Raw genomic sequence first — 24788 nt, forward strand, 5'->3', positions numbered from 1 at the left:
AAATGTTGTTTGTTCCCAGTACCCTTCACGTTTGAAGACGCTGGTTGATGGAATAGAACCAGACTAAAATTCGTTCCTAAGGTTATCAAATGGGTTTACAGTTTGACGTCCAGGTAATCTGAGTCACCAGACTAAATTAAAATGGCGGCGCCCATGTGAAAAGGAAAAAACATCGCATTTGTGCAACTGAACAACACTATTTTACGTACGTTTGTTTGCAGTGCTGCTGATTTTGTTTAGTTATGAGTGCAGTTTCGATCGCTAGTAGACGAGTTTATAACGTGAGTATCGATCATTTTGTATTAAAAATGTCATACTCTTTTGAAGTTTTGATGATGTTTTCTTCAGATTTTTATCACAATTTTATTTAAATTAAAAAAAGTTTTATTTTGTATACTTTCTTGGTATCGACATTTGAGATTGACTTGACAATCTCTATGAGTAAAAACATCCACTCTTTTCACATTTTGAGAATGAGTGTGACTGCCCGGTCGTACTCACTCACTGGCTGAGTGGACTGTTAGTGTTAGTACTATACTAGACAGGTCTACAATTTAAAAATGGTCTAGCTAGACTCCTTGAGAGACTGTTTTGTGTTATTTTTAAATTAAAAGAAAGGACTGCCTATTTATATTATTATAAAATGATAATATTAATAATAATATATAAATTATTTATCCCCAGTTAGTTGCGTAGGTTTAAAAAGCCTAGACCCAGTTTATTAACTTACTCATGAGCTGAGGTGCTGTACTCCCCTACTCCTAGAACTATTTCAGTTTCATCCGGCTATCGTCTCCCGTTACGGGAGACAATAGCCAGACGAAACCAAAATAGTTCTAGGAGTAGTACTCCCTTTTCCCAAATGTTGTCATTACTGGTCGTACTAGACTGCTGTGCTACTCTAGATGATAATTTAAAATTTTGAGGGGGGAAAAGGAGTACAACACCGCAACAGTAACTAATTGAGTCTAGCAAAAGCCCCACTTCTGCAATTTTCTGTGGCTGCCCAAGCCCCACACCTAGAACTATACTAGGGTTTGTTCCGTATTAACTTTTATGATTTATACTATACATTTATTATTATCTTTCCTTCAGCAACCATGAACACTCAAGTGAAAAGGATGACATGCATAATGTCAAGTGTCATCAGTTTTAATCCACTCCAAAGACTGGCATCAAAACCTCTACAAGGGTCCACTCTCCAACGCCAACTAGGAAAGCTTCAAAATGTTCCAACTGCAAACCACATTTGCTGGTCGGGGACACAGAGAACCTTGACATCCATCAGAAATATAAACAATTATGATCATCAGTGGAAAGCATACAGTACACGAAGTTCTAATCAGAAACCAGCTGGTGAAACTGAAACGGATGAGGCAGATCGTCAAAGTGGTAGAGTCTCTGAACAACTCGACAGCGAGACAAACTGTAGTAGCACTGATGATAAGACCAGAGGAGGGACGATGAATGATTATGTTAGAAAAGCTTCTTTGGCTAGGGAGAAGATGAAGGAGAAGATGGCAGACACTGTTAAGGATATGGTAAAACTTTACACCCAGTTATCTTCAGTGTATTGCATGTCTTGTGGTATATCTTTTGAAAATCCAAACTTTAGGCCCTATAATGTTTTGAGGATACAGCAGACCAGGTTCAAAGTTTATGCACAGCTTCAAGGGAAAAGAAGTTAATTTAAGCAGTCATTATTTTGTTACTGCTCTATGGCTATTGTTTAAAAATTTATTTATTTTATGGTGTATTGTAAAGATGTTTATGCCTGATACTTCAGTTTACCAAACAATTTTCTCCTTGAAAATCAAGGGGTACACCCCTGTGAAGTATCAGGCCTGGATGATGACCTACTTTTACTACTAGGTGTTCTTCATCTAAGTTGTTGTTCCAGATCACATGGTTGATTTTGATTTACTTTGTTTGTATTTATATAGAAAGAGAACATCTTTACCATACCCAATCTGCTGTCTACTACAAGGCTAGTCTTGTCTCCAATTATAGGCTACTTAGTGATCCATGAATGCTACACCATCGGAGCTTGCTTGTTCACCTTTGCTGGAATTACAGACTTGGTATTGGCTGTGTGTTGTTTTACCAAACAAATATTACTAATTGAAAACAGAACACTTGATATGGTTTGTGACCTTTTACTGTACTGTGAAAGCTCGTCTGTGCAGTCCAGTTCCCCAATGCAGTCCAGTTCCCCAATTTCACAATGCTTGTAGGCAAAACAATTTGCTTCGCCCAGAAAAATATTGTCAGGATACCAGCTAAAAAGTTTGACACTTTAAAAAAAATATTGTGCTTAGCAAAAAATGTTTGCGTCTTTCTTACAACTGTCTATAATAAGCACCTTTAAACTGAATGTAACAAACAAACAAGTAAAAGTTGAAAGAACCTAAGTAATGTATCTCTTATGATTAAACTTTCACCTAGCAGTATGCTGATCTACTTCACAACTTTAATTCACAAAATGGATTAAGAATGTGTTTCTCAAGACAAGAATAAGTCTGTGCACAGATTACGTCTTTGATGAAAGTAACATTCCTTGTATTCTTCTCCCCAGCTGGACGGTTACATTGCAAGGAACTTCAAGAACCAACAGTCTGTCCTTGGATCTATTATTGACCCCCTAGCTGATAAGTGTCTTGTGACTATTCTTGCCTTGAGTCTTACAGTCAGTGGCCTTATTCCAGGTAAGACATTCGCAACGGTAAAATTGTCAGTAGGAGAGGGGTCTGTAAATTAAATAAAAAAAGTAAATGGATATTTCTGATTAAATCAAAGTTTGTTTTATCTAATTATTATTCACAACTGTTATTTGGAACCGTCCACTTTACCATTATGTCATCAAAGATCAAGGAGAAAAATCGATATGTTTTCATCGTTTTTAGCCTCGAAACAGATTAACTGCTTGGGCCTATAGGCTGCAAGTTATTAAACAATACTATCATTAGTGTTTTCAATAATGCTAGTGAATGTTCTAAAGAAGAATTACTGTGAAAATTCAGGGGGGGGAGGGGGGTTACCAACTGGAAAAGAAACCTGTAATCACTACTGAAGGTAATAGGTAGCTGATGAATAATAAGTGTTTTGCATTACTTTTGTTCCGATTTCAGTTCCGTTGACAGTCCTTATGATCAGCAGAGATGTTGGTCTAGTAGGCAGTGTTGTCTACCTGCGGTACCAGTCTCTATCACCACCTCGTACAGTCAGTAGATTCTTTGATGTCACCCACGCCACCGTGCAGCTCAAACCCACCACCATTAGTAAGGTATGCATCTCATGGCAGGATGGGTAGTAGAGGGAAATGCTAATGTACATAACGCAGCCATCTTTTATTCCAGACCACTGGTCTCATTGTAATCAAACTGAGGCTGGAAGAGGAAAACTTTCACTGTCTACAACTTTCACTGCCACACTGTATACAAGGCGCCTAACAACAACATGGTTATTGAGTGGATTATGATTTATACCCTGAATGCTATTTTGGAGTAATGAAGCAAAAGCACTCTCAGTTAATACATTAACCAGTTTAGGTCAGCCTTAGGAGTATAGTTCAACTTTGAAATCCTGCTGGATATAGTTTGATCTGTCTACATAGAAGAAAATACACAGTATCAAGAAACAAGATGACAAATTAAGAAAAGATGATCTATGATGGGGAACTGACGCGCTACGTAATGCATTGTAAACAATCGAGCCCAGAATAGTAGTCACCACAGCTGTTTCAGACTTACTAACAGGACAAAGGACTAGTCATATTTTTTGCCATTTGTTTAATAGCCTAATTATTATTATCCTTTGTGTTGTCTTGTTATTTCAGTTAAACACGGCGGTCCAGCTTAGTCTTGTTGGGTTCACTTTAGCTGCACCTGTCTTTCAGTATGTTGATCATCCCTTCCTGCATGCACTTTGGTAAGAACCTTGGACTCGGTCTTCGGCTAGAAATAATCCTGAATCCTCCAGTATATTGGTAACTCAGTCCCCAAATGTTTGGAGTCTGATAAAATCCAGTGAGGTACCGGACCAGATCCACCAAAAGTAGACAAACTTTTCAAAGAATTTTGAGAACTTTGGACTGTTAGGGTTGAAAGCAAATAACTAACTGGCTCAACAGGAAACAATTTGTGCAGCATTAAGAATTTTATGAATTATGGAGAGTAGTTTCTCTCTGTTTAAACCGTTATAACATTGTAACCAGTTTTGTCATATTGCCAGCCTGGTTTGAAACATTGTCTAGGACACCCCGACTTGCAATAAATCAAAAAGGGGTCCTACATGTAGTATTTTACCACATAAGGCTGCATTCAGTTACATATATTTTGTTGTGGGCCAGAACAAGGCTGTATGTCCTTTTCCGGTCAAACAAAGTACCACTATTTTGGGGTCACAAGCAAACTGGCTCTTTTGAAATAAATAAGGGTGCGACTGTTGTTTACTTAATGCTAGAATAACTTCCTAAACATGTTTTTCCACTCCCAGATGGAATTCAACTTTCCTACCCTGCAAAGTCTTATAAATTGCAGAGAAACAACAAAACTTTCACAATTTTTGACAGCAATTGTTTAAAACTGTTGCCGGTCATACTTTCCTTATGGCCTTCTTACGAGCAAAGGGCGATTTTATGGGATGAAAATCCTGATAAAAGTTTTATGCCTTTTCATTTTATTTTTGTTTTTATCTTGCCAGGTACACAACTGCGGCAACTACAGTCTTGTCCATTTTCAGCTACGTATTCAGCAAAGATGCATTTAAGTTTCTAAGGAAGTAGATCTCAGGGGTCATTTTGTAGATTATTAAAAAGTAGTTTACCCCTAAAAGAACAAATTGGTCTTGTATTTAAGTTGCATAAAGTATTTGATTAAAATTAAAGTACTGGACCGGTGAGTCTCTACATGGTAACATGTTTACTTCAAAGTTATTTTTAAAATGTATCCAAGTCCATCGCATGAATATGGTATTTTAGGCTCAGCTATGTCATTGGTGCCCTTTGATAATTCCTTCGCTGTTTTAAGTGGACATTGTTAAGTTAATCCCAACTGGGAAGAAAAAACAAACAAAAACTGTTTCCTACTGACATGACTGATGGGAGAAAAAGATGAGATAGAAATCAATACAAAAGACCCCTTGCAGTGGCTGAAATCACCACAAGTTAACCATGCCAACTGCCAAGTGTGTACTGGCTACATATGCGCCACACACAATTATCAGCCGATCTAAGGTCTACCTTTGACCTCAGTCAGGGGGGGGGGGCTGTTTTGAGCAAGTATGATTTCTATGAATGTATGCAAGTACAAAATATAAAATTTCAACATTGATTAGTTGGAGAAATCATTCATCATGCTGTTGAAATTTACACTTCACAATCATTTTGTTTCTTCTTCCCCGGTTCGCCAAAGTTACATTTTCAATTGTTATTAAAGCCGTTATATGCTGCTGATCCTCCCAGTTGATTGTTATGGTTTAATATTTGTAATTTTCAGTGATTTGGAAATGTACTTTTTTTTAGAGACTTACAAAGTACTTGGGGTCGATTTCACAAACACCCTTGTCACACAAAGTTGTGTGCTTTCAGATCCTTGATTTTGAGACCTCAAATTCTAAATCTGAGGTCTCGAAATCAAATTTGTGGAAAATTACATCTTTCTCGAAAACTACGTTACTTCAGAGGGAGCCGTTTCTCACAATGTTTTATGCTATCAACCTCTCCCCATTACTCGTGACAAAATAAGGTTTTATGCTAATAATTATTTTGAGTAATTACAAATAGTGTCCACTGCCTTTAAGGCAAGTTCTAAGTTAGGACGAGTATCTCATCCTGGTTGGAGATAAGACTAGTCTAAACTCTTTGTGAAATCCCACCCAAGTCCAATAACATTTCATATGTGTTTTCACTTCACTCATAGAAATTGTCAATTTTCAGTTTGTTTATAATTAACAAAAATTCTCAATTCATGTAATAAGATTAATAGTTAACATGAACATACAGAATTATTTTATAAATGCAGCTGTGGAATAGAATGCAACATATAATCTAGCTTTGCTTTATAAATCAGACGATTGTAAAAAGCTAACCAGAGTACTGAGACAATAAAGCAATTAAAGAAAGAACGGAGTTTGATTTATGTGCTATAATTATCTTTACATTTATACATCTCCAGTATTACACTTTTATTAATTGAACATTTGTTTTTACATACTGCAATGATATTCCTTTTTAAAGACATATTTTTTTAGATTCATTCACATGAAATATTACAAACGGCATTTATTTATTATTTTATAATTAACGTGTTCGTGGTGGAAATACAAGCAAGCATAGAACTTTTTGTTACCAACAAGTTTTAGCATTCAGACGGCAGCAAAATATATGTGAATATAACTAAATGCAGTTTCATAACTTCATTCACGACAGAGAGTAAACTTGGAACTGGTAAACCAAGTTTGTATTAACCTTTTGGGAGGTAGTGCTTTCTGCTCTACCGGCCAGACTTCGGACTAATGATACCAAAGCCTACATCCGTATGGACTGTAAAAGGGGTAACCCTGTGTCAGCCTTAGGAGTAGGTGGCAACGGCCTCTGGGAAAAAATAATTGTAGCCCACACCTTGAAGTGGCCTTGAGGCCTTGTGTGTCTTGCGACTTGCATAAACAAAATTAAACAAAAGCATTTCTCATGAAGCCCTTTTCACACTTCCGAAACAATTCCTAGCATTAAATAAAAACCCAGGAAAAACTCATATACTTGAGAAGAAAAACAGAGTACTATCAGTATGGTAACCCGAGGTTATCTGGCTAAACCCTACTCCAAAGTAGAGGTAGCTATTTCCACAGGAAAATGACTTTCTCCCAGGTCTTTTTGAGGGCAAACAAGTACTCCAGGAAATTTGAGAGTGAAAGAGGCTGAAAACATTTGCTTGGCTCCAATTATGAGCACACAGTTGTTGTCGTTTCATGATGAGCAAGGGGTGAACAACTAACGATGGTATAGTTTAACATTTGTTTATAAGTCAATCATCCAGCCCTTTGTCAGCAAAGTAAACAACATGCGCAGATTGGCAAATACCAAACCAGCAAGTTGTATTCTACATTTCTGTTTTGTTCTTGGTTGTGTAGTTATACCCAAAGAGTAATGCGATATAGGAGCTATAAAATTAACCTTACGAACAGTCTGTTCCACCATCTCTTACATATCTTCAAATCTTAACTCAGTGACGAATGATTAATTATGTATTCTCTCGACAGTAAGAACACCTCCGAGGATTAAAAGCATATCTTTCATACAAATATAACAGCAGATTTGTAATATTAATTTCAATGTAAGGCAACACTTATACATTTCATTCAACAAAATAAACAGCATTAGAATTTTAGTTTCAGATTTAACTATTAAAATATATTATATCAGTGACTCCATAGCTTGGAGAAATATATAGATGAGTACACAGAAGATGATAATTATCTCTTCAAATTGACAGACTTGTTTCAAAAATAACAAGAAAATCGTCAAACAATCTTTTAGAACAACACAATCCACAGACATATTACTCGGGTGGGATTCAAACCCATAACCTTTACCAGAGCAGTGTCTTACCAGAGATTGCCCAGTAGCTAGAGGCAGTTCGAATCATATTTTAGAAGCGGGCACCGCAACTCGAGAAAGTGCTTAGTACACAATGTTTTACACACATTACATTGGTGTGAAGGTCAAACCAAATAATACTTTATACCCCGATGCAAATTTAACATCTTAAAAATATTATAACTACTTGTAATTGCGAAAAGAAACATGAACTGATTAATTTAATTGTACATTTTTAAAGTTTGTATACAATCATCTAGAAAAGAGCAAAATACTGATGATTTCTAAACATGCATTGTATTTGTTGGTAACAGACAGTATACAAAAACATAAGAAATAACTGAAAGCTACATGTACACATGTATTAAAGGAACACGTTGCCTTGGATCGGACGAGTTGGTCTATGAAAAGCGTTTGAAACCGTTTGTTATGAAATGCATATGGTTAGAAAGATGTTTAAAAGTAGAATACAATGATCCACACAAGTAGCACTCAACATTGTACGGTTTTCATTTTACGTCGCGGACTAACACGGTCGGCCATTTATGGGAGTCAAGTTTTTGACCCCCATAAATGGCCGACCGTGTTCGTCGACGAGCTAACACGAAAACCACGCAATTTCGAGGCATATTTGTGTAGATCATTGTATTCTACTTTTACAACATCTTTCTAACCATACCGATTTTATAACAAACGGTTATAGAACGCTTTTCAAAGACCAACTCGACCGATCCAAGGCAACGTGTTCCTTTAATTTCCCCTATTTTTTGAACAGCATTATGCGCCTACATTTTGCAGCTTCAAATAACAGATGTCACCCTAAAAAAATGCCAGTAAGCATACAAAAAGTCAGCCTTTCTTGTGAGATGGAATAAATCAAACAATGTGATTGCCGATTTGCCTCTTCCAAACTCACATATGCCCATTACTAGTCCTTTCAAAACAGTTATATGAACAGGAGATTCATACGGTAGAAAAGTTGGTTGAAATAGTACACCCCTTTCCCACACATAACTTCCTTGAGACCGAGAAAGTTACTGAAGCCCCCAGGAACACATCATCCTGATGTTGCACAAAGATTAGTGAACAACTGTTTATGGCAATACAATATTAACCTTTCCACGATTGTTTTTCCCACATGATAGAGTAGATAAACATTGAATATTCCTACCCTGAGTTGTGAGTGCGACCCTTGACATTGAACAGGAAGTCTAACTGAGCCAACTCCCTCCACCCTTTAATGTACACACAAATACTTGTCCACTGTAGAGGAAGCTTTGCATGTACAAAAACACATAAACATTATCAACTTACATTACAGTTGCCAAACTCACACAGGACTGTGGATCTGTTTAAAACAATACAAAGAAACTGACCAACTTCAAAACTTTCAATGCTGAAAATGTATACCTTTTAATCATGCAAGTGTTTCACAATATGGAAAATTTAACTTCAACCAAAATCCAAGGTAATTTCAGTATGTGTGCAAAATGCAGCCTTTCCTCCATAAAATATTTTAGTCCCAACGGTAGAAGTTAACATGGTTAACAAACAAAGCATTTATAGACTGGTGCTCATTTTAAGACTTTTGTTCCCTCAACCATTCTGTTTCCCCTTGTTACAAAAGCCTTGATGTTTTACAAATTTTACAGTCTTATGAATAATAACCAATATCTACACCATGTACATGTACGTGCAATTACTGTAAGTACTGTATTTCTCCACACTCTACAGCCATTTTGAAACATTTATGAAAGCAAACTTTGAATTGCATCTACGCTGTGCATCAGAACCATGACAAGTAAACACACATAACAGTTCTTTGTATCCATTTTGGAATTTGAATATCGATTCCTCTCCATTTCCCGCCAATACATAAGCAGAAACGGTGTATGACGCTTGGAGGACTTTAAGGCACCGCACACATTGGTAAATGTCAAAGACCAGTCTTCTCACTAGGTGTTTCTCAACATATGCATAAAATAACAAACATGTGAAAATTTTGGTTCAATTGGTCAATTAAAATTGCAAGAGAATAATGAAAGAAAAAAAACCCTTTTTGCACAAATTTGTGTGCTTTCTCAGATGGCTAAAAAAAGGCTTCCGGCCTTAAGTCTTTTAACATTTGAGTTAGAAGTTACTTCTTTCTCAGAAACTAGGTTACTCCAGAGGGAGCCAGGTTTATACTATCAACAGCTCTCCATTGTTCGTTACCAAGTAAGTTTTTATGCTAATTACCAATAGTGTCCAGTGCCTTAACACGAGTTGGTTTCTTTCTGTAACTTTGTTTTCATGTTTAGAAGAGTCTGAAACTGGCAGGATGACAACATAGCTGTGTACCAGGGTCTAATGGATCAAGATACCGGTGAATCTCTTGTTGACTGCAACATCTTCACAGCCTGAAAGAAAGACAAGACAAGTCTATAATTAACTCAGATGTATATTATTGCATGTAAATTAATTAAATAAGATAACATAAATGTATTATTTTTATACATTACTTTGATAATTTTGTTGTGATATAAACAGAAATGTAATTGTACTTTTACAGAACAGAAAACTTAAATAAAAACTACTAAGTAAAAATATCTTGTGAGGAAATAAAGTAGGCCTGACTAAAAGAAAAACTTATACAAATTCAAACACAGAAGAAAACAAAATTAAATTGAGAAAATATAAAAGCAAAACTTAGACAGTATTGTACATAGGGCTGTTACTAACTCTAATAAGCGTGAAAGTAATAATACCACTATAATAATGAACCATTCAAAGAGAAGTCTCTATGCGCTTTTTAGATGAAAAAAAGAGAAGTTAAAGTTAGACACAGAGACAACTAAATCGGTACATGAAGGAAAATTTAGTTGAAACAGTATAAAAATACTGAAGGCTATTGCCCCCCCCCAAAAAAAATGTGGTTTTAACTTTGCACTAGTTTTATATTGCTGGTAAGACAATTTCATAACTCTCCTGTTGCTACTGCAAAAGCTCTGTCCCATAAAATCTAGTGAAAGTCGAGGGCCATACTAACAGAAGCAAACACACAGACAGAATAGAACGCAGACCTTTTGCATAGCAGCAATCCAAGCTGTTGAAGGTCTCCTGTGGGAGTCATCTGGGACCAATAGAACCAACTCCCTCATCTCATCTATGTATTTGTACTTGATGGTCATGGATGTAACAATAGTTCCTACAACAGAGGGAAACACAAATTCAACTCTTTCATGAGGATATACTATGACTATCAAGTGTGGTGGCCGAGCAAAAAAGAGCATCGGACTCAAGTTCTGGTGGTTCCTCAGGGTGTGGGTTCGAATCCCAGTCATGACACTTCTTGAGCAAGACACTTAACCATTGCTTCTCTCCACCCAGGAGTAAAATGGGTACCTGTGAAGGCAGAGAGGGTTTATATGAATGATTAGCTTGGAGCATGTTAACTCGCAGCACCGGCTGTATGCTCCCCAGGCATGCCAGGGAGCTGAGATGGTTTAAGGAATGATTTAAGGCCCAGTGACCAGGGGTATTAATGTTGGAAGCGCTTTGAGATGCCCTTCGGGCTGTGATAAAGCGCTATATTGAAGAGAGAAAAAATCTGAAACTCGAATATGCCATGAGCCATGTAGAGTATTTGCTTGAGCCTTTGGCATTACGGAACTTGTTTAAAGCCTATGACCCTTGGGAAATGCAACCTATCACCAAGATTAAGTTACTTAATAAGACATTTAATACACCGAAGTGTACAACAAACTGTGCAAAGCTGTAAGATAATACAGCAGCAAAACTTGCTCCCAATATTCTGTTTCACAGCCACACCAAGCAATAGAGTTTTAAAGGCAATACAGTTTGAGAAGTAAAAATTATTCACACCCCATAACAAAAACAATATCATCATTCAGATAAGATTTTCCCAGCTAAAAAACAAATGTGTTGTGTAAATCTGTTTATCATAATCAGCATACATATTTTCTAGTTTTTCATATTTTCTTTTTTCAGGTTTTGTGAATCCGTTTTTCCAAAGGTTTCTTTTAGCAATAATAACAGAAATCCTTGGCCGGATGTAAGTATGTGCTTACTCTGTGATGGATCATTGCCAGCCATCTGTAGTTTGACATCTTCAATGCTAGTAAGATTGACAGGGTCGTGGATCCATTTGGATGGCTTGTTATTCTCCTTGTCGGGTTTCTCTTCAATGAATAACAAGCTCCTGTGGACAGGAAGAAAAGACATCACTGCCTTTCATTTTAAAAAGATCTTTTTGAATACATCTTCAAGTTTGTGAGAGTTATAGGTATACATATTTACCGGTAAACTGGAGACCTATAACAGCGGTTGAGCGGTTAAGAGCTCCGAATTCAAGCTCTGCTGATTCTGTTTAGCAGAGTGCGAGTTTGAATCCCGGTAGTGCTGGGCGAATAGTGAAATTTTGTTATTCGGATACCACTGGCCAACTATCCGAAATTAACCGGATATTCGAATAGTTTTTTTCGCCGCTAGAGGGCGCTATTAAAAAAAATATATATATATATATTTAAAAAAAAATATTTTTTGTCGCTAGAGGGCGCTGTTCGTTTGTGAATGAGATCTTCTGGGCGGATTGATATTAGTTTTAGACAGTGTTCATTCATAAAAATGACCGGATCTAATTTAAAGATGGCGATTTGCTTTTTCTTTTGATCGTGGATGACTCTACGTGAAGGAAAACTTTTGTAATCTTTGAACAAATTACGTCAGAAATGTCATTGTTTAACTCTTCACGGAGGTGAGCATAGTTAAATACTTAATTTATGCTGTTTTATGCTGTCTTAATAGAAGTTTCATTAGGATTCGGACAAAACATTCATGTCAGTTGTCGCCCGATGTCCGCAGATATTCGGATATTAAAGAATATCCGGTTACTTGGTTGTAATTACAGAACTATCCGGTTTATAAATAGCTATTCGCGCCCTATGCGAATATCCGGTTAAGAAAAAAAAGGCATTCGCGGTTACGGATAGGAAAACCTATTCGCCATTAACCAGATATTCGAATAATTCGCCCAGGCCTAGTAGTGACACTTGTGTCCCTGAGCAAGACACTTAACTATCATTGCTTCTATCCACCCACGGGTAAATGGGTACCTGTGAGGGCAGAGAAGGTTCTTGTGATTGATTTAGCCGAGTAGTGCATTTGTTGCACGAGGCTGTACTCCACGGGGAGCTGAGATGGTTGAAGGAGTGAATTAAGGCCCAGTGACCAGGGGGTAATATCTTGAAGCTCTTTGAGACACCCATAGGGAGTGAAAAAGCTCTATATAAACACTCAATATTATTATCATTATTATATTAAAAGAGGACAATAGAGTACATGGTTCGGAAAAGGTCCACAGATAGTTGCAATTGTATTCACGCTTGTGAGGGGTGTGTAGGGGGATGTTTTCATGCAAATTCAATTATTGTTCTTTATGCTTGAAACAAACTAAACTTACCCAGTCAGTTTCCCTTGAGGTTTATTACTTGATACTTAATATTAAAAGGTCACATCCCCTTTTAAGGTGATCCCCTGGCTGCCGCTTCCCAGGTTGTATCCTAAACTTAGGTTGTATCCCTGGCTATATGGCAGCTACGTTGTAACAGTTATAATGTATGGCTTCTGACGGACACCCCACAAACAAAGATATTGACCGCCAACATAAGCCTGGATAGCTCAGATGGTAGAGCTCTTGTATGCTATTCCCGAGGTCGTTGGTGCCAGTCCCACTCCAGTCAATTTTCTTCGTTCAAACCCAAACTAGACTTTACACTTGTTACATGCAGGTAGAATTACAACACATTTTATAAAGGAAAACCTCATTCTAGTACAAGCAATGAAACTATAATAAAAAAAATTTAAAAAAAAGAGTTTGAAAACTATATTGTAGAGAGGAGGTTGTACCTACCTGTGATTACCTGTGAGATGACAGAATACTTCTGTTTTTTCATTTTCAAGCTCATTGCTTTTCATCATGAAAGTGCTCCCTGTGGATGAAGAAGGCAACAAGAAATATTTTAAAATTTGAGCAATTCAAACAAATAACCCAGTGTTTTTACACAGTTTTAGTTCTATTAGTCTTTTTTGACGAGGGTATATTTTAAGTAAGTAGGCCTAACTAATAGATTTAAAAAATCTGAGAATAATAACAATACTCAGTTATGTAAGGCTTTGTTGATGAGGGTATATTTAAAGTAAGTAGGCCTAACTAATAGATTTAAAAATCTGAGAATAATAACAAAACACAGTTATGTAGGGCTTTATCACCCATAATATGCGGAGCTATACCCAAAATACAAGTCACAGTTGGCACAATCTGCAGCGAACCATACCAGAAAATATCAATGCGAACACTTGTCTTCTCGATAAGTGTTATTCTACATGCATTACACAACACACAGAAGCAGCGGCTTCTTATCCCATCAACGGATGGGTTAAGTGTATTGCTTTAAGACACAAGTATCAAGACCAAGACACAAACCCACACTCTGCTGATCAGAAACACCAGAGATTGATCAAGTCAAATAAGCTCAACCACTTTTCCATTCCACGCCACCATTGCTATCATAATAATAACACTAAAACCGTGTTTATACTGCGCCTTTCAAACTACACAAAGCGCTTAAAAAAAAACAACATATAAATAAGAGAAAATAGCAAAAATATTACACACATGGTAAAAAGCAGTGGAGCAACTGCAAACAAGACAATGATAAAAATGCCGAATAACAGGCGCAGTAAATAGCAATGAGTAACACATTAACGCCGTATTCAAGAATTTTAGCAAAAATGGAGAGGTAATATTGTTTTGGTATGATTAAGATAAATTCAGTAAAATTCACAAAAAGAAGGGAAGATTACCATTTCCAAGAAGCTTGAGTTGTTTATCGTAGAATTCATTCTCTTTCTTGGTGACGATGGCACACTCTTCACACAATCTGACTGGATCCACAAAGTTCATACGGGGCAGAGGCACCTTGGAGGAGCAACACTGGCCGCAGAAACACTTTCCACATCGTCTACAGTGATGCTAAGGAGAGGATCAATAACATAAAAGGTCCAGAGTTAAATTAACTCACATGAACATCACTTACAAATCTGTAAACACAATTATGATATTTAGCAACATTATCTTCTTCTTCTTCTTAAAAAAACAAAGAAGTTTTTTTTACAGTTTCCACCGGCAAAACATTAGTCAATAAAGGTTACAATACACAAAACTATGATTGAGATGATAAAATGTAGACAAACATCAACATAATTGTATAAAATGTTGCATCAGTAAGCGGCAAGGAGGAACATGTGACCAGCACCTCTACAAAGATGTCAACGAGCAGACCGTGCAAATCTCGCCATATTCAAACATTTTGGGACCACTTTGGTCCAACATACATGTAGATGTAGATTACCTAAACACTGGAAGTGCACTTTATTGGGTCCTAGTGTTTGATTACGCTCGAGACTTGCACAGTCTACATGTATGTATCCTGTCCAGCAAAGAAGAAAAAAGAGGGGGGAAAAGAGAGAGAAAACAGCTGAATGTCTAAGGAGGGAGAGAAAACATTTGACAACAGGGTCAACAGCAATGCAACACCCAACACACATCATCTGCTATGAAACCAAAATCATCTTTTAAAAAAATGAAACAACTGGGACTTAAATGATGATAAAGAGACTTCATTGATGAATATTTAAACTATCAGGACTGTACTAGTAAATGCACATACCATTTTTATGCCATTTACAGTACACAAATGCTTTACTATCACATTGTACAGAGTAGTCAATTAATATTTACACAACACATTTATTATTGATAATATAACCAAAAGAGAGGCACATAAATGTATATAATTATACAGTGGCTCCAAACCACTAGTGACAAATACATGATTGCAACTCCCTAGTCCTCTTAGTCTCGCTGTCTACTCTTTTCATCCGGTATCCACCTTGTGGCATTTATGTAGACACAGACAGGCCATGGTACACCTCTTGGATTTTATGAGAAACCTGCATTGAATAGCAGAGTTGAATGAAAAAAACAGATGTCCTCAAACCACAACAAACAACTCTGTCAACTTCAACAGAGAGACCTGTAGTGCCTGGTAGAAATGGTATACAAAATTACATTACATGGAGTGCGTAATCTCTATTCAATTTAAAAATTCCACTTCAAAGTATTTCTCAATCAAGCCAATACAAAATGTGGCTGATTTTCTTTCCTACTAAATGAGAAACAAAAATAAGTCTTGTTCCACAGAAACCATATTCTTGTTTATCACTCCAAGACGGGTAACTTGAATATCTTCCATGTGTACAGGTACAAATTTCAATTATCGATTTTTACCCCAAATTATCTTAATTAAAACACCGTTGCTAAGGCAACAGCGGTCCGTCAGCAGTTGCTCTTGATCATTTCCTGCTTCTGCATCCTCTACATCTTGAGAGGACACGTACTTGGTTCATTTCAGGGGGAGGGGGAATCACATCAAATGATCCCTGAGGATATGAAAACACAAGCTCGGCTTTTTGACTATCTACATTTTGTTCAAGGTTTATGGCGAGAGACTAATTTATGGCCAATATTCAATCCCATACTCTGTACTCACCCTTCTCTTGACTATGTCGTACTTGCTGCTACATTTTGCACACGTCAGACACTGTTAAGATCAAGAGAAAAAAGTGACAATAAAAATTACAATCAGGCAATGCTCAAATGTCATCTTCAGCTATCATACCAGTTAAAAAAAAAAAATTAAATTTATAAACAAATGAGTTTTGAATAAGCTTAAAAATGCATAGCTCCACTTATACCATACAACCAAAATAAGACTATAGGGAACACATTTCCTGTCATAATATACCGGTAATGACATACATGTACTTCAGAGCATTCTAATCACTTTGGCCCAAAGTCCTGTGAAAACGGATGTCAGGACATTCATGAATTTGGCCCAAATACACAAAGTTACACCTTCATACACAATGTACCTTTACCATTTATAAGCAACCAATTTAAATTAGTGTGGATTTCTATTATTTGGGCAAACAAGTTATTAATATTATTTGAATGTTTCTGCCCTGCAGACAAAAGGACCATGAAAAACACACTCACTTAATTGCACACTTTCCTTTGCCTCATACTGTGCTGTATGTGAATTATATAATAACAAAAACTGATCTGCAAAAATATTGTGTTGTGTTATTGCATTGTGAATACACACCCCACCCACACTATGCAAGCCCTTTTTAGTACATGAGTGACTTATGCACCTGTTTGTTTGTTTATTGAGGTCAAATATTCATTTCAAGTCTTCAAACCAAAACAAAATCCCAGCAACTACTTGCATCATTTACAAGGTACGACACTTCCTAGAACTAAAGAGAAAGGGTGTACATATGTGCTTGCATTGGTAGGAAAGGCACCTTGTGATTTTAGTACTTGGTCAGTTTGTAGTCATGAACACATCCCTTCTGAGCCTACAAGGATAAGATTAATCGATCACAATCTGTAAAGATCATGACCTCTTCCACAACATAAACAAATATGTTATGTACAAGGGGAATGCGCATTGGAGTAAATCCTGGCTTTGTAGTTATATGGTCTACTGGCTTAATGCAAGTCGTCATTTTAAAGTGACAGTGTTGACGATTTTATTGATGATACAAGCAGAAAATTCATGTAAAGTAATTCGCTGGGTAAATGCAGGTTTGGAATTTCAACTCCGAAAGGGCAAGGCAATTGTCATTTTGCAAATAATAATAATAATAACCGTTTTTATTTAGGGCTTTTCACACCCAGGGGGCGTCCCAAAGCGCCTCACATTATAACCCCTGGTCACTGGGCCTTAAATCACTCCTTAAACCATCTCAGCTCCCTGGTGGGGAATATGCAGCCTGTGCAACGATAATAATATGTGCTACTTGGTTAAATCAATCACAAGAGCCATCTCTGCCCTGACAGGTACCCATTTACCCCTGGGTGGAGAGAAGCAATTATAGTTAAGTGTCTTGCTCAGGGACACAAGTGTCACGACCGGGATTCGAACTCACACTCTGCTGAACAGAAGCACCAGAGCTTGAGTTCGGTGCTCTTATCCGTTCGGCCACGACACCCTATTACAAAGGACAAAGAGCACTTCCATTGGAAAAACTCATACTGTAGTCTGTGGGAAACTTTTGAAGGGGCATCAAGGCCATGACTGGGGCAATGGCTTCTTTGGTCTCCGTGTAATTCCAATTATGTTTATTTAGTAAAGAAAATAACAAGGCCCAACATGCAGAATAAAAAGATGTGGACTTGTAAGTTTGCAGAAAAACCCTCTTTTATCCTCTTCAACTTTTCATAATCGAGAGCTCACCCTACGGAAGTTGTTTTATAACAGAAAATCTGGATAGAGCAAGGACAAAATGGAGCCCCCCTAGGGTTATTACTTGGATCCATGGTCCCTGAAAACAAAACCCAACACCATAATGGTAAACAAACACCCAAACTGTTGAACTCTGATTACTAGTGCAGTCCTCATCTAGTCCAATCAGAACAAAACCATATCTAAAAAATACACAAACAAACCATGCAGTTTGACGGGTCAAAAGGGTATTGTAGTAGTTCATTGGGCCTGATATTTTGTCTTTGTACATGTTGCAAGGGCAAGAAAGGCCTGTGATTTCATCTTTAAGTTTAAATGGGCAAGGCCATTTCCTTTTTGCAAGGGGCACTTCCATTGGAAAATCTTAAAGTCAATGGGAAACTCTTGAAGGGCACCAAGGCCAAGACCAGGGGCAACAGAGGTCATGGCCTACATCTATGTTGCCTACATGAAATTCCAGGCCTGGCAAGACAGGGTGTGGTTTCCCTCAGTGAAGGCTTCCTCCCTCAATGGTAACGAGCAGGGCCCAATTTCATAGTGCTGCTTAAGCAAATTTGCATGCTTACTCTAGGAGACAAATTTGCTTTTAAAAGCCTTAGCGTATTTCACAGGTTAGCAGCAAAACTGGGCGGCCATATTGCGTGTTTACCGTGGATTTGCATTGGGACGTCATGATTTGCATTATTTTCGTGCGGTAAACACCGGAAGGTTAGCATGCTTTTTCGTGTGCTTACGCTATGAGATATAAATCACACAGTAAGCACAAAATCAGCCGCTAAACAGCGCTATGAAATCGGGGCCAGGTCTCTAGGAGGAGGAGGAGGACAATTTTAATTTCTCAACTGTAAAATTTGAAGAGGCATCAAGACAATTTTTGCCAGGGACATTGCCTCAGGCTAGCATCAAATGAAGGATGAAGCAATAATGGTCTCAGTGTCTTGCCCGAGGGACAAAAGTGTCAAGACCAGGCAGGACGGCGAACCCACACTCTGCTGATTAGAATTAGAGCTTAGTGAGAAAATGTTGAGTCCAGTAGTTTTGACAGCTTGGCCATAAAACACTAAACCAGCATTCAATTTAAAGAAATTGTATTCTGTCATTATTATAAGGCTGCTAGTTTATCATTAATATTATTTCACACCCCCTTTGTAGTTTAACTGTACACTGCACAAATGGAGTACAATCTCTTTTTAACTAACGTTCTTGTTTTTTTTGGTCAGACAGTCCGAGGCATCAAGTTGACACCTGTGTCTGAAGAGACAGTAGGATCAAAGAGTAACATCTGCTGTGGCTGTATCAATGGTCAAGGATACGCAGTTCTTCATTTCAAGACTAAGAGAGGAGAGAGACGGAGGAGAGAGCTCTATGTATGCTGCACTCCTTACCTTCAAAGTATTGCACTCCTCAGCGGAAAACAAAATCAATCAATCAGAACTTGGTTTTATAAAAGCCGACTGTTCATGATGTTTGATTTAAGCATGTAAGCGGGTTCTGGATTAAAGGATTACATGATGGCAGATATTTTTGTTAGGGGCCATTCAGAGATCAAATTTGGGAGAAAAATCCATATTTTTTGTGCAGCCTTTTTGAGCTTAACTTTGTCTATTTAGATTGATTGCTAATGCATGTGATACACACGTTTTCTGTACATTATGAAAAAAGCAACAGAACACATTTCTTAGAAATCTCAGTAAAAAAATGTTGAGTTTATGGTGACTACCACTGACTGTGGCCATCAAAGCTTTAATACTCCATCTCATTTCTGTTGACATAACTGACAGTTTGTACAAGGTCAAACTAATAAATCACTGTGGAAACGCTGCTACGAAAAAACCCATACACCTCACTTAAAACCCAAATCTCTCTGTAGAACAAAAAATAGGCCTACATACCACGGAGCACTGAATTCAGGTTAATTATGAACAGTAGTCACAGATAATATTTCAGCCCCTTGACTTATCATATTCCCACGTTGCTCATTGGAGGCTTGCAGTGGGATTACAACCACCCAAACTCTTCAACAAACCCTGATTTTGAAAGGTCACGTCGGAATCCCTATATCACCCTGAAATTCCCTGCAAGCATCATGTTTATGAGGTGCTTTATCAAACACAGACTAAATACAGCTACCTGTCTGGGGGAAACTGGAGCATAACCAGATTGTAGACAGCCTGATGCTTCATGGAGACAAAGGCACTGCCTTCATGTCCTTGATCATTGCATTGGTGCCCCTTGAAATCTTCCACTAGAAATGTACAAATTTGTCCTCATAGCATAGAGGTCCCCTTTTCAAATGAGAAAACGCCTTGGTACCCTTGCCCTTTCAAGAATGAAGCATCAGGCTTGTTGTGTGCATGTAAGAAACAACTGCTTGTCAGAGCATGATGCAAATGATGAAAGCCAAAAAGAAATGTGTGATGAGGAAAATAAAAATGTGTGAAAGACCTCTTTTTATTTGTTTTGAAATCTTCTAGCCTATTTCCCATGGTGGTTTATCAGAAAAATTATGCAGAATAACTGTGTATTTTTCCCTTTTTAAAACTAAAAGGCTAATTTCTGATATTATGCTCGAGACGTGTCAATGTGTAACATCACTTCACATGGTAGTCATAGATAATACCCTTTATTTGCATCAGAATAAAATACGCGGGTATTCATTTAAAGCTTACAATTTTATAACAGAAGACATGAAATAAAATTAAACAGAATCTGCCAAAATAGATAGCTGTTCAATATTCAATCGAACAAAAAACAACAACAACTCAGTTTTGAACCAGCAGGCTGCATTGTTTACAACTTACGAAGTAAATTGTGTATCTTCATCAACTTTTGATAATTAAACTGTTAATCCTTCAGGCCAACCTGGGTAAAAAGGGATCTCACTCTGATTTTTCCATTGGCAACAAATGCCCAGGTATATGAAGAAAAAAAACACCATAATTTTGATCCATGACTTTCGTTTCCAACAACAATGGTCACCAAAAACCTATCACTGGAAATTCAGGATTACTGCAATCCAATTACACATTGTTTTTATCAAACAGAGAACATTGCTCCCATCTGTGAACATTACCATTGGAAAAATAATGATGTAATTCGAGAATGGAGTTCTCCCACCCTTCATATAGGCTTACAATTTCATCTCATTTTCCCCATGAACCTACAGTATAAATACACCCTTTTCCTTAAAGGAACACATTGCCTTGGATCGGACGAGTTGGTCTATAAAAAGCGTTTGAACCATTTGTTATGAAATGCATATATGGTTAGAAAGATGGTTTAAAAGTAGAATATATAATGATCCACACAAGTATCACTGAAAATTGCACGGTTTTCCATTTATGTTGCGAACTAACATGATCGGCCATTTATGGGAGTCAAAAATTTGACTCCCATAAATGGCCGACCGAAGACCGTGTTAGTCGCGCTGTAAAAAGAAAACCACGCATATTTGTGTAGATCATAGTATTCTACTTTTACAACATCTTTCTACCCATGCATTTTACAACAAATGGTTACAGAACGCTTTTCAAAGACCAACTCGACCGATCCAAGGCAACGTGTTCCTTTAATTTGTCACCCGTGACCCTTTCTGTTTGCTTTGCTCCGATTTCAACAAAAGCCCCGCCCCTCTAATGTGATTTAAAAAGTGGACACTCACATGTTTTTCTATCTGACTTTCCACGCTTGTTATAAAGTGCACTGTATTGACTTTCCAAACACTGTGTGGATACAATGTTGGAATGCTCTGACACCTAATCTAGGGGATACTGAATGATGTCTCAGTAAGCACTGGAGCCATTAGTGACCCAGTGGCTATTTGGACTAAATGCCTTGCAAATACTCTTGACTCCATCCATGGCAATATGAGGTTGACAACTGTTTTAATCCCATGAGGGTCTGACTATGTTTTCACTTGGGAAATCAATGTTTCCCTTGTATACACATACATTAGATGGTGCCTTGTCTTGCCTGTTGATGTACATAATACACATTATGTGAAATACTTACTTTTAAGTACAATATTCATAAGCACATGTAGTTACATGTATACACCACTTTTTCATTCCTTATGAAATAAATTAGTATCAAATTTACTCAAATGAGATTTCCTTTTGATTAAAATAAGTGGTACTGTCAGAAAGTTGAAAAAATAGATTTCCAACCCTGAAAATGCAAAACAAATAATAATCCATGTCTCGGAAAACCCCTAAAAATCAGTTCATAAAGAACGCTATGCTTGTTTCGCTTACTACGCACTATTTTGAGGCACTCAAAACTTTCTAGTAACAACCCTGACACATTCTCCCATTGGAGCTGAGGCATGGATTCACATGAGACTTTCAGGGTGAACAAACTAACCCAGTACATCCATCGTAGTGTTTCTGGATGTAGCCTAATAATGAAATTTCCGGAAAAACATCACTTTTTGTTAATATTCATAATCATAGGTGGACTTGGTAATTTTGTTCTTAAAATGTATCGCATTGGACTAGGGAAAATTGTACGAACCAGTGAGATGACAAGTAAACTGATCCTCCTGATGGCCAGTCGCTGATACAGTCCTTATTTACATAGTGTTTGAAATTGATAATCTTTATTTTTCTTTTTTTGTCATTCTTTTATCTTTCAAATACAAAGCGGTTTATTGTTTTACTTAGTAATTTATATTTCTATATTTTCCTTTCTCCTCTTGGTGGCTCTAGTCCTCTGATGTTTGATTGGTCAATAGATGTTAAAAAATCACTCATATCCATTCGCTCGTCCCCAGCGCCTTGCTTTAACCAAAGGCGCTGGGATGGGCAAACGTATCATGCACTGTCATTGGTTTAATAATGCGCAGTCCCATCATGCATCACACTCACACTGCACCATGATTTAATTGCACTGTATGCATGACGTACTTCCTGAACAAGAATCTGTGCAAGCGATTAGCCCAACCCAGCGTCCTGGATGGATAGACTGGCCGCTGGGGCCGAGCAAATCATATCCACAGCTTTGAAACATGATCTATAGATAGATCTTTCTACCAAATGTTACTGAACATTTAATCTACCATACATTATACTTGTTGACGTGCCTTTGTGATCTACACCCAAAATGCTGAATTTTTTGCTTAACATTTAATGTCTTGTTCTCAACAATAATTCATTTTATAGTTTTTTAATTAACCAACTAAGGCCAAATAAAAAAAAATTAAAAGTTGATCGTCCCCGCCCGCATCCTTTTTGGGGGCCGGCCGCATCCTTTTTTTTACTATTTGTTATTTTTCGATTTTTTTTTTCCCCTTGAGCTTGAGCTTTTTCTGAAACTAATGTGATGCTCTCAAACATGTGTAACCGTCTGTTTCAAAAAACATACCTACCAGCAAATCTTTTAACATATCCGACCCTGTTAATACTAATACAGTAATAGTGTTAACACAGGTCCTCAACAAATAGGTATAAAACAAGTTTGCAATGGGTTCAAACTGAAGAATTGGTGGCCTGGTTGATTTGAAATAATAAGCAGCCATCTTGAAAAAAAAATAGTAAATAGTAAGGCCCTCATCCTCCTCTTTTTTGAAAAATCCGGACGATCAACTGGTATTTTTTGTTATTTGGCCTAATAAGCCGATTCACTATTGCAGCTGCGCATGTCCGTTACTGCTGACAACGCAATTTGTTTATCTCCCGTGACCTTTTGACAATAAACCCCGGTATTGTCAAAAAGTCACGGGAGATAAACAAATTGGGTTGTCAGCAGTAACGGACATGCGCAGTTGTAATAGTGAATCGGCTTATAAGAAGAGTAATAATTTTATTTGTAGATTTTTATGTGCAACACCTTTATAATTTAATGCTTGGCGCGTAAATTTCTCAAATTTATCATGAATAATATTGCCACTAAATAAAACTTAATCAAAACAAATTTGCCTGTGGGTTATGTAGGTAGTGAAAAATCACAAATTACCAATTACTGTAGTGTTACAACAATCGGACCTAATAAATGCTAACGTAAACACAGTGTTAAAAATGTCAGTGTTGTTACTGTTTAGTGTTATATCGCGATTATATTATTGATTTTAAAAATGTTGGCTGTAATTTTGTTTAATATAAATTTAATGTGGTTGAACTTTGAAGCCTTGTTGGCCTTGGGGAGTTTTCCTCATCCCCAGCGCAGCAGACACATTTTTCATAAATAAAAATAGCACTGTTCAGTTCAGTTGTTTAGTACAATAGTAGAATAGCAGGCCCTTAATTCTTAAAAAAACACCTAAACCCTTTTTTTAATTAAAGTATGTTTATCTTATCTTACTCCAAATTAAAGATGATCTAGACACAAAAACTGCAGAATAGAAGGCCCAAATGCGCACTACGTTTCATTCATATAATAATACTTGGCTGGTACCGCCCACACAAAGTACACTGCCTGACAGCAGGTCGGCATGCTGTTAAAGTGTATCGAACGGGTTTTGTCTACAAAAAGAAATCTCACCTGATTGTCTGGAATCCACGGTGGTTCATCAAGCTGAAATGGACTCGTATCCTTATCCTCCACACTCACCATACGCAGCCCACTCTTACTACGAACAAGTTTTTTACCAGCATCAGCCATGCTCACACGAATTTATCAAGTTTTTGAGCAACAATTTTCATTAAAAATTGTGCCTGCCTCTTCCCGTGAACTTCGTCGTCTACCCCATCAGCAATTGCTGAAAATAATGAAGGGCGCCCTCGTTTGACACTAATCGACCGCAGACCTAGACTGGTGCCAATTTAGTAAAAACATTACACACGTTGAAAGGGTATTGTTGAAAGGTTACCGCTCATAATATTCAT

At 37.3% G+C, this 24788-nt stretch overlaps 2 protein-coding genes across 2 annotated transcripts; one reads left to right on the forward strand and one right to left on the reverse strand.

Annotated features, from left to right (window-relative positions):
* The first annotated feature begins 3 nt into the window (after positions 1 to 3).
* Positions 4 to 8190, forward strand: LOC139947684 (cardiolipin synthase (CMP-forming)-like). The gene is made up of 7 exons (XM_071945616.1): positions 4 to 281; positions 1096 to 1541; positions 1944 to 2081; positions 2576 to 2705; positions 3129 to 3283; positions 3836 to 3927; positions 4702 to 8190. Exons 2-7 carry the CDS (start codon positions 1101 to 1103, stop codon positions 4781 to 4783), a joined length of 1038 nt encoding a protein of 345 aa, XP_071801717.1. The 5' UTR covers positions 4 to 281; positions 1096 to 1100; the 3' UTR covers positions 4784 to 8190.
* Positions 8191 to 9137: 947 nt separating this feature from the next.
* LOC139947716 (zinc finger FYVE domain-containing protein 21-like) lies at positions 9138 to 24651 on the reverse strand. Its single transcript, XM_071945618.1, has 7 exons — positions 24445 to 24651; positions 16207 to 16257; positions 14459 to 14627; positions 13506 to 13584; positions 11665 to 11795; positions 10657 to 10781; positions 9138 to 9993 (listed from the first exon to the last, which is right to left on the reverse strand). Exons 1-7 carry the CDS (start codon positions 24562 to 24564, stop codon positions 9949 to 9951), a joined length of 720 nt encoding a protein of 239 aa, XP_071801719.1. The 5' UTR covers positions 24565 to 24651; the 3' UTR covers positions 9138 to 9948.
* Between the last annotated feature and the right edge of the window lie 137 nt (positions 24652 to 24788).

Source organism: Asterias amurensis, chromosome 1 (assembly GCF_032118995.1).
Source record: "Asterias amurensis chromosome 1, ASM3211899v1".
Taxonomy (NCBI): domain Eukaryota; kingdom Metazoa; phylum Echinodermata; class Asteroidea; order Forcipulatida; family Asteriidae; genus Asterias; species Asterias amurensis.

Excerpts from the sequence above, each read along its gene's own strand:
- LOC139947684 (XM_071945616.1), top strand. The coding sequence starts at position 1,101 with ATGAACACTCAAGTGAAAAGGATGACATGCATAATGTCAAGTGTCATC. Across the intron at positions 2,706-3,128 it reads AGTCAGTGGCCTTATTCCAG|TTCCGTTGACAGTCCTTATG; the intron begins GTAAGACATTCG and ends TTCCGATTTCAG. Across the intron at positions 3,928-4,701 it reads CCCTTCCTGCATGCACTTTG|GTACACAACTGCGGCAACTA; the intron begins GTAAGAACCTTG and ends TTATCTTGCCAG.
- LOC139947716 (XM_071945618.1), bottom strand. The coding sequence starts at position 24,564 with ATGGCTGATGCTGGTAAAAAACTTGTTCGTAGTAAGAGTGGGCTGCGT. Across the intron at positions 14,628-16,206 it reads ACGACATAGTCAAGAGAAGG|CATCACTGTAGACGATGTGG; the intron begins GTGAGTACAGAG and ends TCCTCTCCTTAG. Across the intron at positions 9,994-10,656 it reads GGATTGCTGCTATGCAAAAG|GCTGTGAAGATGTTGCAGTC; the intron begins GTCTGCGTTCTA and ends TCTTTCTTTCAG.